Raw genomic sequence first — 14,132 nt, 5'->3', positions numbered from 1 at the left:
TCCACCACTACAGTGGAAAGCCCTATTTTATACAAAGAACTGTGGACAGAAAAAGTCACTAGGGCCGTATTTATGACTGCCCAGCCACAGTCTAATGGAGGCAGACACAGTGCTTTATCATGTTGAATGAGTAATTTCTTGTCCTCCTTTTGATACTATCTTTCTGATGGTCCAAACCTGGATGGAGAGTAAGGTGATGAAAAGGCCTCCATTTTTCCTGATCCACTGGTATGTGAATAGCTACCAGCCCCGAAGAAAAGAGGGTTTGGGAGAAGACGTATAATAGAATTTGGATTATTTTTTCTTGCTCTGGCTTCATCTGCATCCTTAACTGATGAAAATATTTATTTCTATTTATTTATTTTTTTTGAGACATAGTCTCGCTCTATCACCAGGCTGGAGTGCAGTGGCGCCATCTTGGCTTACTGCAACTTCCGTTTTCCGGTTTCAAGCAATTCTCCTGCCTCAGCCTCCCGAGTAGCTGGGACAACAGGCACTCACCACCACGCCCAGCTAAATTTTTGTATTTTTAGTAGAGACAGGGTTTCATCAAGGTGGCCAGGATGATCTTGATCTCTTGACCTCATGATCCACCTGCCTCGGCCTCCCAAAGTGCTGGGATTACAGGTGTGAGCCACCACACCCAGCCATTTATTTCTATTATTTGTCCCCATTTACCTTGCCAGGAAGAGTTGTTGAGAAATAGCATGAGCTACACTGTGAGGTAATGAGTGGGCATTCGTAAGTGGGTATTCAAGCAAAGTCTGAAGGGCCACTTGTCAGCAAAATGATGGAGACTTTTCAAGCTTTGTATAAACCAGCTGTTACCTTTGTGGGCGCTGAGGCCTTCCTTCAATTTAGTTTAAAGAGAAGAGGGTTAATTGATAGGCTAACTCTCCTTTAATCCTTGAACAAAAGAGGAAGCATAGCCAGGCTTCCTACGTACTGGGAAAGTCATTCAGAGTTGGGGAAGCCACTCTGACTTTCAGAGGTCTGTTTTCTGCTTTTCTCTGCGGCTGCATCTTGCAGCCCTTGCTAGCCCTACATCTAAGCCACAAAATCGCTCCTCCAGTAAACTGTCAGAAACAGTGGTATTCCTTGGGAGAGGGAGAGAGGGAGGAAGGGAAGGAGAGAGAGGTGGGGAGAGAGAGGAGAGTAATCGAATTACACATCTGTGATTGGGGGAGACAGGACTGACAGGCACTATCACAGCAGGTTAAAGTAATGAAAAATATATTGATTGGTAAACATGCACAAATCTTCCTAGAGGACATATTTATATATGGGGCAAATTTTCACACCAGTTTCTATTTACTGGAATCTACTTCATCACCTCCCCTTGGTCAAATTGTTTTACATTGCAGGAGTAACTCGAGAATGCCATTCCACATGGGTGATCAGAAAAACATTCTAGGGTTTGCTCTCTGAATTGTTATTTGAAATATACCATCTAGAATCCAAATGGCTTATATTCAGCTCAGTTATTCTGATTATAGGCATAAACTTGTATTTTTATGTTAATCTAAAGTCATTTCCAACATTTATTCAGTCGGCAAGGTTAGATAACTAGGGAATTGAAGACCTCTTTGAAAATACAGAAACTCTTAAAATATAAAGAAAACGCTGGGAGTAAATTCCCATCCTTTGTGGGAAGGCCTCAGGTGACGACTGCTGGTTCATTGTATAACCTTAGACAATATCCAGCCTCCCTCATCGTTGCCTTTGCCTGGAGCAGCTAGTGTTCCCTTAATGAATTATGCCACGTTTTTCATTTCCATTCACTTCATCACTTAATCAGCAGAGTTGTAATTCCTCTTCCCCTAATATATCTTCATTTTCGACCCCATTACCTGCACAGGCTCCGAAGGCTCACCTGTTCCTGGCATGGCATTCCTATTCCCAAGGTGCTCTCCTGGGTCTCTGACAGTCTGCTCCCTGCTAATTGGTGCAGATGGGAGTAGGAGGATGAGCAGAGTACACGAGGGAAGAAGCAGATTCTCCCAGTAAGTAAAGGGCCCTTGGGAGCCAAGGTACTTCGGGGAAGCTGCTTTAACTCTGTCAGGCACGGTGAAAGAGGGATTTATGGAGTCTTATTCCAAGACATTTTTCTTGTCCTTTGAACAAATATTTCCAAAGGGTACACTGGTCTTGGCTGATTCTCTTGAGGTCTATACTTAAGCAAGCACAGTATAATAGTAATAAATATCACGTATTGAGCCCAACACAATGCTAAGTACGTTGCATATAATCGTTCATTCATTCTCCATAGGAAACTTACGAAGTGTGTATTATTTTTCCTGCATCACAGACGACGAAGCAGAGTCTCAGAGACATTAAACAATTTGCCCAACTTGAAGCAACTAGCAGGAGGCTTAGTCAGGATGAGGCTGCAGGTCTCTCTGTCTCCAAGGAAAGTTTCCCAGGCATTGACTCCACTGCCTGAAGTAGGTAGGGTTTATTTTTGGATTCTCTTTCCATCCCTTTAGATAACCTGTTTCCTTACTTCTGGTACTCCTTGTCGTGATCAAATTTTCCAGGACCTGTGCTGCGAAACAGGGTTCCTGGGATTGTCATCCTGCAAGTGTCTGGTAAAATAATCCCCATTCGAGTGGCCAAGATGGTGCCCCTCATATGAATACTCAGCTAGAGTTAAGTGCTCTTGAGGTCCAAAAGCTAATGACATAATTTTTAGTCCATGTGTCTCAAAGCAGGGAAAATAGTTTTGAAACCGGGGAGTTCCTTAACCCCCCTCACAGGATAAGCAAAAAGGGTGTGGCTCATGTGTTTGGCCACCATGTATCTAAACTCCCCCTGCCTCCCACCTGTTACAGAAAGGGGAGCACACAGACAGGCAGGTGCAGGAGCTGCGGCAAGTGCCTTGGGGTTCCGCCCTGGCATCTAAAGGTGGGTGTCTGTGATTCCCAAAGCCCAGTGGGCATGTGTTACAGTGTGGTCTTTTAGCTTGGCTGTCCATAGACGGCTTAAGTATTAATCAGCCAGGAAGAAATTAGGTCGCACAGGGACTTAAAGGATAAATGTAGGAGGTTTTATTGAGTGGTAGAGGTGGCTTTCAGTGGTGTGGATTGGGAGCTGGAAGGGGGAAGGAGTGGGAAGATGCTCTTCCCTGGAGTTTGGCTGTCCAGCATCCAATCTCCTCTCCAATAATCCCTAGCTGAACTCCTCTTGGGGTTCAGATGCTTCTTCTCTTCCCTCCTCTGCTGGCTATTTTGCCATTCTTCTGTTCATCTGTTCATCTCATCTGCTTCTGGAGACTGGAATCTGGGATTTATATTGGTATAGAATAGGGGAGCTTGGTGGGCCAAAAGGCAACTTCTGGGCTCAAAACCAGGAATGCCTGTTCCCATTTAAAGTCATGGGCTTGCAGGCTTGAGGGTAGGTCCTTGCTGGGGAACCACCCTCTTCTACTCAGTATCTTCCTGTCTTCCATCCATATCAGTTTCTGGTGAAAAGCATTGACAGAACATCCCATATCATATTGGTAAGGCTATCTGTGATGGTTAATTTTACAAGTCAACTTCACTGGGTTAAGGAATGCATAGGTACCTGTGAAACATTCTATCTGGGTGTCTCTTAAGGGTCTTTCCAGAAGAGATTAGCATCTTAACTGGAAACTGAGTAAAGCAGGTAACTCTCCCCAGTGCAGTGGACATCATCCAACTCACTGAGGGTCTTAATAGAACAAAAAGGTGAAAGAAAGGTGAGTTCTCTCTGTGCTTGGATGGAGACATCCATCTTCTCCTGCCCTTGCACATTGCTCTTCCCGGTTTTCAGGTTTTCATACGTAGACTGGGTCTCATACCATCCTCCCATTTTGCTCTCCTCAAGCTTGTGGACTTGTGCTGAATGACACCACCAGCTTTCTTGGTTCTCCAACTTGTACACAGCTAATCCAGCCTAGTGGCTTCTGTAACTGTGCAAGCCAATTTCTATAATAAGTCTCCTACACATAATATATATTTATTATATCTCTATATTGATTTTGTTTCTCTAAAGATCCCTGACTAGTGCAGTTTCTGTTTTGCTTCTATAATGACTAGCACATAGAAGGTACTTGGGAAATGTTTAGTAGGTTGAATTATAGTGCAATAGGCTCAGAGACTCCTTAGCATTTGGTCTGTATAGAATCAGGACATCATGGTAGACTTTCAGGCATGTGGGCTACAGATCACCAGAGCTTTGGAAAACTGTAGAGCTACCAAGATTTTGGTTTGGAACCAGCCAGACCAGGCCCCGGAACTTGCTTCAAAAGAGTGAATTGCTTCAATAATGCATAGTCCTGCTAGGACTCTGGTTGTCATTGAGTTCCAGGGTTTCTGTTTGGTGGACATATGGCACTGGAAGGGGTTGGGAGTGATGGGGCAAGCGTGCAAGAAAGGCTGGCAAGTAGGGCATAGGCATTCCAGCTCAGATTTACTCATGCCTTCATTGATTTCACAAATGTTTATTGAGAACCTGGTATCAATCTGATGCTGTTCTGGGAATTTGAATTAGAGTGGCAAGTCAAGTCCTCAGGGAGTTTCCATTCTGCTGTGGGCGACAGGAAGCAAATAAACATGGTATTTTCAGATACCTGTAAGTGCTGTGGAGACAAACAGGTGATGTGCGGGAGACAAACAGGTGATGTGCGGAAGACAAACTGGTGCGGAGGATCAAGGAAGTGTGTTCTGAGGTGGTGGCAGTAGCTGAGAACTGAATGAATCTCTGGAGTCCAGAGCTTCTGGTACCAGCCTGCTGACTGGGGCTGATCCAGCAGGAGCTGCACTGTAGCAGTTCATTTGATGTGGATATCGCACTGTTACGCATCACATCTTGATGCTTTAAATTCAATGGTAACACAAGATAATTTTTTTAGTGAGACTTCAACACAGTCAGCCTGCAAGATGAGTGTTGCCTTTGTCATCCTGGGAGGCTAACATAAAGCCAGGCTCAAGGTAGCTTATCAGAAGTAACAGAAAGGTGGTGGAAAGAGCTGGATCATGAACTTACAGAGAAATCTTGGTCAAATTATTAGCCTTTTAGCGATCTCAGAGTTTTCACTTCTTAACTGGTAGAACGGGTTGGGAGAGGTGAACTAGGAAAACATCTAGTTTGAGTACTTCTGTTAAGCCTCATCTGTGTGGATCTGTTAAAAATATTCCCTGATCCATCTACATTTGTAAGAAATAATAAGTGCTGACATTTATGGACCTCCAAGCCCTATACATTTTGTATGTCCTCTTAGCCCCACAACAACTTTACAAAATAGCAATCTTGATTATGTCCATTTTGTGGGTGAACCAAGGAACAGAGAGATTAGGAAAAGGAAAGGGGACCAATAGTAAACATTCACTATGGACAAGAAACTGTATTTTGTGACTCTAAGGCATGATCTTATTTTATAATCATACTAACTGCACTCTAGGTTTCTTACAGTCCCCACTTTACATGTAGGGAAACTGAGGCTTGGGATATTCTATGATTAACTCAATAAATGTAAAGAAAGACACAGAGCCAAAGTTTGAGCCCAGCGCTATGCTGCTACAAATGTTCCTTCTTCCACCTACCTAGAATATTTGTGAAAATTCAATGACAAAATTTAAAAATAACAAAAATTAAATGCTACATTTAAAATTCCTCATCTGGGTATGTATAGGAGGTATTTGATAAATGGCCTCCATTACCTTTATTAAGAAATATGGCTTTTTTTTCTTTTGGGTCTCAGACTTAAGCTCCACATTTTTACATTAAATTAAATAAAAAATATGTACATTATGAATAAACCAAGCACATATTGATAAATAGCCTAATGGATGAAAGAAGTAATCAATTCACAGCTTGGATTTTGGGGACTTGAATTCTAGTCTACATTCTGCTACCATGATATGAGATCATTCAGAAATCACTTACCATTTCTGGACCTGTTTCTACTCTTGTTTCATGGAGGAGTTGTCCCAAATGATCTCTGTGACCTCCTCTAACTATGGAATTCTTAAAATATTGAATTCAGAACCAGTAAAATCTGAATTCATTTTGATGTTTGTAACAGCCTAGTGACCCTATCTGATGCTCTATCTGATACTCTAAATATCCACTTTCTTGGTATCCATGTGGGTTTCTCTATGTGTAGACTGGATTTCACATTTTGGGCTTTAGGACATGAAAGGATACCTTTCCTTTCCTGTCATTTGCTTCGTGTTGCTGATTTTAGTTTTCCTCCCTCGGGGACATTTCACAATGTCTGTAGACACTTTTAATTGTTACAACTACGGGGAGGCGCTACTGGCATTTGGTGGGCAGAGGCCAGGGATGCTGCTATACATCCTAAAATGTACAGGACAGCACCCCTTGCCCCACCCTGTACACAATAAATGCTTAACTGGTGCAAAAGGCAGTAGCGTTGAGGATGAGAAGCACTGTTTTATGGGGAAATACATTTGTAAGAGACAAGAATCTCCTAATGCCAAGCCTGGGAGCACTGATTCCTGTTATCTGCTCTGGTAGCAGGATGCTCAAAAGTGGAAGTCTGGGCCTAGTGATTAAACACACACATAAAAATCCCCTGGTGTTTGGAAGGATTCAAAGGCACAATGAGGGTTGCTATTACAGCACATCAGACTTCTGCACAGAGCAAACATATTGCCTACCTGTAACGAAGAATTTCTGAATAGACAAGGGCTGCAGCTTCTACAGGGGAATGTTTTAGCTGGGGGCATGTGGATTTTAACCGCATGAATAATATCAGAATTAATGGGAATCATTATGCCTCCCTGCATTGGAAATTTACCACCGAATGGATAGCAATATCCCACAGTCAGAGGCCATTGAAAATCTGTTTCACTGGCAGGATACATGGAGAAGGCTCAAGTGAGAAGCACTGTTGGCTGCCAGCTCATGAGTGGCTTCGGGCTGAGTGGTCTGTGTATGGACAGAATGGAGCACATAGGGCAATGTTATTCAATGACAGCATGAACCCAGGGTGGCATTAGGACAGGTCACTCATCTCGGCTGCACTTCTATTCTCCTACTGGAGCTTTTTCTGTTCATTTTATTGTGCTAAAACTCTGGCCCCTGTCACTTTCCAGGGACCTCCAGCTCTCCTGACACCCTCCAGGAAATTGGCCCGATGGACTCATTCTATCTAACGTGTTAAGGACTCAGGAATTACCTTCTGCAGAATAATTTGTGATTTAAAAGTGTGCCATCAACAAATAATCCAAAGGCATGAAATTGAGGTGGACATGAAAGCACTGGAGCATAGATATTTGTGTTTCTGGAGGGTCTGTAACGGTACTCTTAAGAATATGATCTGCCTCTGCCTAAATCCCTTAGATCTCTATTTAAGCTGCTGCGGAGTGTTTTCGTGCATGTTGTAATTTATGGAAGTTCAATATGTAAAGCTCTAAAGAACTGGAGATGCTCCGTTAAAACAAGGCTTGGGGATCCAGGAGTCAGGCCCCTGGGTTCCCCCCTGAACCGCACCATTTGCTCCTGTTTCTTCTAGAAACATTTGTCTCCATGGAGCATAGCTCCTCAAGTCATAATAATATTTGTGTAGAATTCAGAGTACCGGGAGAACACTGCTTGAGGCTGGAGGCAAAGACCCAGCCACCGTGAGGGCTGAGTGATTAGTAATTGGGATCAGTCTGCCCTGGAAAGCTATGCCAGGGAACAGAATATAAAAATCACTGCCCTTGAGCGACCTTGACAAAACCTGGCAACTCTAAAGTCCTGAAACTGAAAGAAGGAGAAGACAGCTCCACCGCTAACTGGCACCATAACGGAGTTCATGGTATTGGATTCGTTGTTTAATTCATTAAGGAAATAATCATGGGTCACCTACTGTGAGCTCCTGCAGCTCCTGGGGAAATAGGTTAACAAATCCCTGCATTCAGGCAGTTCGCATTCCTGGGATGGGGGTGGCAACAAGTTAACCAAAAATAAATGAATGACCTATATGATCAGTGAGCTTCATAAAATAATGGAAGATGAGATACTAGTGTATGTTTGTAAATGTGGTGGTCAAATAAGATAGCGAAGGAAGGCCTTTCTACAGAGGAGGCCTCTGAGTCGAGTGAGACTTGAGTGACAAGGAGGTGGTGAGATGGCAGAAGAGAGTTCAAGACGCAGGGCACAGTGTGGGAAAAGGTCTTGAGATGAGAAACAGCAAGAAGACTAATTTTTGTCTTTGAAAAGTTTTAATTTCCCCATTTTCAATATTTAGCCATTTTTAGTGATTTTGATATTTTTGGTACTTGATCCTTACCTCAAGTGTGTGAAGCTTATTGTAATCTCTTGTTGGCTTTTTCTAAGCACTTTGTGGAAGTGAAATGATTTGGCCACGTTATGATATTTGGGAGGGTGGAAGACGGTGGGCCAAGCACGAAATTCACTGAATGATGTCACCTCATGTTTACCTAGAAGACAAAAGCTACATGCAGATTTACAGATAGGTAACATTTTGAGCACTCACTTTGAGGTATATTCAATAAGTGATTTCATGTGTTTTTTATAGCAACTCTATGTGGGAGCTACTATTGTTATTCCCATTTTATAGATGAGGAAACTAAGGCACATAAATTGCTGGATAATTGGGCAAAAGTTATACGTTACAAATAGTAGGGAATAGAGACCAAAGCCTGGTGAACTCACTTCTAAGCCCACATTTTGAAGATGACCGAGATGTCCATGCCACTGTGTTCAGGGTGTCTAAGGGAGGGGATGTGATAAAACTTTTCCTCACTTGAAGATCAAAGGCTAGGCTGAAACCACCAGTGGGTCCCGGCAGAAAACTGTCACAGCCTTCATGACACTTTGCAGTGCTTCCTGTATTTAAAGATACGTCTCAGTGCCTGTTTTTATCATGAGACAGGCTTTACTCCTAGGCTGTACCCCTCATCATTACTCGGAGTATCACATAGACCACTCTCTCCCTACCAAGTCTATTCATTGAGGTGTGTGAGCAAGGGAGGATAGGATGACTTGAACTTCAAAACCCTGGATGCCTCCAGCTGCCTTTGAGCATGGCCCACTAAGTGTCCTGTGCAGGTAAGGGATGTTTGCTATGTGCAGAAGTGTCAACTTTGCATCCTGCAAAGACCTTTTCTCATTGCTCTTTCACTGTGTCATGGTGGTAGCAAATCCCAGCCTTGTGATACCCAGCCTCCAATTCAGAAAATAATTTCCCAGGCTTTCCTATTGCACAATGATGAAGGAAGAGACTTCTTTCATCCTTATTCACCCTTGCTTGTTGTGAGGCAATGGAGGATGAAGTTCCGGTGATGTTTCCCAGAATCTCTTGGGTTTAAACTTGAAAGTCCTAAGTTGGTGACTTTGAGGAAATACACCAATATAGCAATGTCAATATTAAAACACACAGGAAGGCACAACCTCTCAGGAAGACTCATTAGGGGTTGAATTACTAATTGGGAGAAATTCAGATGATGGAAACCAAAAATAAATGCAATTGTTCACTATCTGAAAATGAACATGGATTATATTCCAGAACAGTACCCAACACGGTTGGTTATGAACAAATATGAATTTCATTTTACCTTCTTTTGGGTCTATATCTTTACTGCTGATGATAATCGTCATAGTCTTTAAGGCTGCTTTGGCAGAATACCATAGACTAGATGGCTGTTAAACAACAGAAATTTATTCCTCTTAGTTCTGGAGGCGGAAAAGTCCAAGATCAAGGATGCCAGCAGATTTGGTGCCTGATGAGGGCTGCTTTCTGGTTCACAGATGGCAGCTTGTCATTATATCCTCACATGGTGGACAGGGCAAGGCTCTGGGGCTTCTTTTATAAGGGCATTAATCCCATTTATGAGGGCTCCACACTCATGACCTAATCACCTTCCAGAGTCCTCATCTTTTAACACCATGATGTTGGAGATTTTCAACATATGAATTTTAGAGGGACACATTCAGTCCATAGCAGTAGTATTAATGAACTTTATAGAGCACATTAAAGTCACTTGTAGCACTTCCTCATTTATTATCCCCCCACCCTTTTCTGTTGCCTTAGGGAAACTCTGTCTCAGGCGCCCTCAAACAGTAAGTATTTGAAAGACTATGCAAAACTACAAAAAAAAAAAATCAGTTTATTTCATTTGCACATTTTTAAGACTTTGCTATAACTTCGAAAACTGCGTTTTTATGTGTCTTTATGTTCACTATTTAAAAACTCAGCGATACTTCAAGCATTTTGAATATGACAGGGATTTAAATATTAACCTTCAGAGTGATCATCAGTGGATATGAATACTTTGAAAAGTGATTTGTGTGTCTGGTGCTAGTCGGCTTGTTTTCCTCCTTAATGACTAAGTCACTCCCTGAAAATAAATGAGCCATTTACAGAGACACTTGCAGACTTTCTGGCCCTTAGGGCACTGTTTTAGTGACTGGAGAAAAATAGACTAAATGTGCTGGTGTTGAGTCCAACCCAATTCATCTGCTCTGTATTTCCCTTTGGCTATTCAAGTGGTATGGGAAGCAGGATAACTTATTATTAGGAGAGCAGAACTGAGTTCAAAACTCTTCTTCATCACTCACTAGCTGTGTGACCTCAGGCAAGTTATTTAACCTCTCTGAACTGTAGTTCTCTTACCAGGGGATTAGTCTGAGAATTTTGGGAAACACTGGCTATACAGTGGCCAGTAGGGTGCCTGGTTCATAATTTACTCTCAATCAATGGATGACACAGAGACTATTAAGAATAAATTTATATTCTGTTCTACAAAATCTATTGTATTCACTTTTCTTTCTACTAAAGATATGGAATGACAATGTGATGATTCACAAAGCCGAACCATTTAAGGGTAGGGACAGTGTTTAATTTATTTGCCTCCCTGGGGTTAGTAGAGTGCTCTGCACAAAGAATTTGCACCTATTTAATGATAGATGATATGACTGGAGCTCAATAACAGATCTTTAGAATGGACTGCAAAACAATTCTGGAATTCAGACACTTTTGTAAAAGATTCCACACAAGGTCCACAATATTACAGAGCACGGGTTAAGGAAGAAGCTATATTCAGGAAATTTACAGAACAAGAATCAGCAAGAAAAGAAGATACACAGTCTTGAAATCTCTTAGTATCCCCAAGGAAAGGTGCTCTGGGGCAAGGGTATGCTGCTGTACAAACCATTTTAGGGCAGGAAGTGTGTTTCCTGTTACTATAGGGGCTTATGTTACTAAGGTGAGAAAGTGGCCTTGTCAATTGCATGTGGCATTGGGAGAGAAGTCAAATATACTACTTCGGCACCAAGTACTCTGGCTTTGGGTGCTGTTGTTTATAGGGGTTGTCTGGGAAAATTAGCTGCCCAGCACCTAGAAATTTTGGTGCTGTGGCTTGTTGCAGCGCCTCCTACTGGCGGAGGAGGCCTCTAGCACTCCTTACAGCTGAGTTAAGGGGAGTTCTTTCTAGGAGAACAGAGGGTAAGCCCCGGTGCCAACTAGCTCTATGTTCAGTCAATTCTGAGAGAATCCTCAGAGTCATCTTTAGACAATCCTGCTTCTCATAACCACATAAAACTACCTACAGATGGCACATGTTAGCATAGTGTAAGTAACAATATTAGTATTGTTACTTTGTCACTATGATAATAACAGTTTATGTTTCTTCTCAAGTACTTCTGTTTCTTAAATTTTTATTTTACTTTCTCTTAAATTTTTACCAATATCTACTATTTTTCAAGGCTCCTTCTTTCTATCAGTCACTTGACATAAAATTATCCCAAGAATCTTGAAAGGTATTCTTTATTAAATCCACCTTTGCAGATAAGACAATGATTATCAGGCAATTGTAATCATGTGCTGAAGTCCTCAGAGCAAGTATCTAGCCATGTTGGGCTGAAATTCAGGACTCTTTGGGTCCAGTGATTGAGCTTTGCCTGTTAGATGCTTCCCTAGGGATACTGAAGAGGAAAAGTTGTGCCTTTGTTGACTTTTCCTTTTGCCAAGAAAGCAGCAGAATGCAGTGGTTTTCTCCTTCCTCTGTGATGTTCGGAGGAGGGGGATGTTTGACACCCTGGGCAGACTTCATCACCACCAATTAGCTGGCATGCCCAAAGAGAAGGCAATTATGTCCACTCTGCCTGTGTACTACACAGACTAGCAGGAGTGTGGACAGGAATGTTATGGAATTCAGCCAAAATTATTCAGGCATACCTGCAGGCCCTATGGTAATTCACTAGCAGCCCATTTGATTCAGTTGGTCAACTACATTAGCCTGAGCATGCTATCTGTCACAATGGCTTCTGCAATCATTAATGAGAAAAATTGTAAAAAATTGGATACCCTGAAAGCATGCCAAAAAAAGTGAGCATCACCATTTTCACTTAGCACAAATGTTGTCATAAAGAATGTGCATTGTTTCAACCCAGTGCATTGCCTTTGTGGCACTTCAAACTGCTTCCTTCACTGGACATTTATCATGTCTTATCATATCAGACATCTTACCCCAAATCTTGAAATTGCTGCAAAGCTACAGCCTATTATTAAAAAGACCTGTCGCTTAAATGGGAACCTTGACTTGATGGTGAAATGACAGGGTAAGGCAAGGTGACCAAAAGACACATTTTGGGCTTTGAAAGAATCACACATTGGCAAAGCTCTTCTCTGTTCTAACTATTATTGTGACCCACAGAGCAGGGAATGAGGGAGGCAGGGGGCGGGGGGAGAGAGAGAGAGAGAGAGGGGGGAGAGAGAGAGAGAGAGAGAGAGTAAGAGAGAGAGAGAGAGAGAGAATGAGAGAGAGAGAGAGAGGGAGAGAGAATGCAGTTTCATCAGTATTTCTGAGACACCGGAACATGCAAAGGCAGAGATAAGAAACCCTTAGTCTCTCAGTTGGTAACTTATTGATCACAATGTTCACTAATGAGCCAACTGTGAGAAAGTTAGGACCAAAAAGTTTCTAGTCCCAAATGTGCTGACATGTTTAAAATGGACTGCTTGTCTGCAAGAACACCTGTGTGTGAAACTGGGGATAAAACTCTTTGGAACCTTTGACTTATTTCTTGGGCTCACCGTCATCTATTATTCACGTGGATAATTAGCTGCAAGGTCTATTCACATCACAAACGAGGAAGAGGCAGAGTTCAAAAAAAAAAAAAAAAAAGATCCTGCAAGTTCTTTGCCACAAATGAGTGTTTTTTGAAGGGGAGAAGTTTGTTACTAGATTGTTCTGACTTGCTGTTTGCCTCAGGAAGAGATGGGCAAGGAACTTTCTCGGAAGCTAAAGTCTTGGCAAAATTTTTGTGCCCAAAATGATAAGGGTGACAGGTCACCATCATTTTGCACTACGGATTGAAGAACTCAGTAGTATTACAACTGTAGCTGCCAAGGCATAAAATAACATCTTGGCTTTTTCCAGACTCTAAAAAGGTAAGTTAAAACGTATACAAAGACACCCATATTAATGAGGCTGTCACACAGCAAGGTAACTTGGATTCTGTTATATAATTCTCAGAGCAGAGAAAGTGGCTCCTTTGATCCTTCCCCAGTATCTAGGGCTCCCCTAGATTCCCTGCTGTGCTTGTCCAAAAGTAATAAGGTCTCTGAGCAATCAAGAGCATGGTCCAAGTGACATGTGCATTCTAGGGCCATAAATTACATTTTAACGTTCATTTTCTAATTAGTGTCTTATATCAAAGTGCACATAATTAAATACATATTATAGCGCCAGACACTGATCAAAGCATTTGGTACTCGTAAGCTTACTTGGTCCTCATCATAGCTTTCTGAAGGAGATACACATTAGAACATAGAAACATAGAAAAGACACTCTCTTCCTTTCCAAATCCAAAGCCTAGCTTGTCACTTCCTGGAATGGCAGCCCACTTTTTTAAGACTATACTGTGCAGACCTTGCTCCAGACCCTGACATTGACTACTGCTTGTCCTCAGACAGCATGAAGACTTCATCATTGTATCAGGTCTTTTTCAGGTGAGACAGCAATCACTTAAACTACTTGAAGTAAAAATTAGATTTTTGTTCTTTAGCTTCTATAACTGAAATGTTCAGGTGTACTTCCAGGCCTAGCTTCAGACTTACCTGTTTCCAGATGTCCCAAAGACATTGTCAGAATGCTACTAACATCTCCTGCTTTCTGATCCACCTTCTGTGTTGG

At 42.1% G+C, this 14,132-nt stretch overlaps 1 protein-coding gene across 1 annotated transcript in view; it reads left to right on the top strand.

Annotated features, from left to right (window-relative positions):
- Nucleotides 1–451: 451 nt before the first annotated feature.
- Nucleotides 452–14,132, top strand: part of LOC118152102 (uncharacterized) — a 57,525-nt gene continuing 43,844 nt past the window's right edge. The window contains exons 1-3 of the mRNA XM_078367783.1: nucleotides 452–724; nucleotides 1,859–2,003; nucleotides 2,309–2,444. Coding sequence (XP_078223909.1) covers nucleotides 1,885–2,003; nucleotides 2,309–2,444 — 255 coding nt within the window. The 5' untranslated portion in view covers nucleotides 452–724; nucleotides 1,859–1,884. The remainder of the gene's footprint in view (nucleotides 725–1,858; nucleotides 2,004–2,308; nucleotides 2,445–14,132) is intronic.

The sequence above is a fragment of the Callithrix jacchus genome, chromosome 3 (assembly GCF_049354715.1).
Source record: "Callithrix jacchus isolate 240 chromosome 3, calJac240_pri, whole genome shotgun sequence".
NCBI classification, from domain to species: Eukaryota; Metazoa; Chordata; class Mammalia; order Primates; family Cebidae; genus Callithrix; species Callithrix jacchus.
The sequence above is the reverse complement of the archived record's forward strand: the minus strand, read 5'-3'. Positions and strand labels throughout refer to the sequence as shown.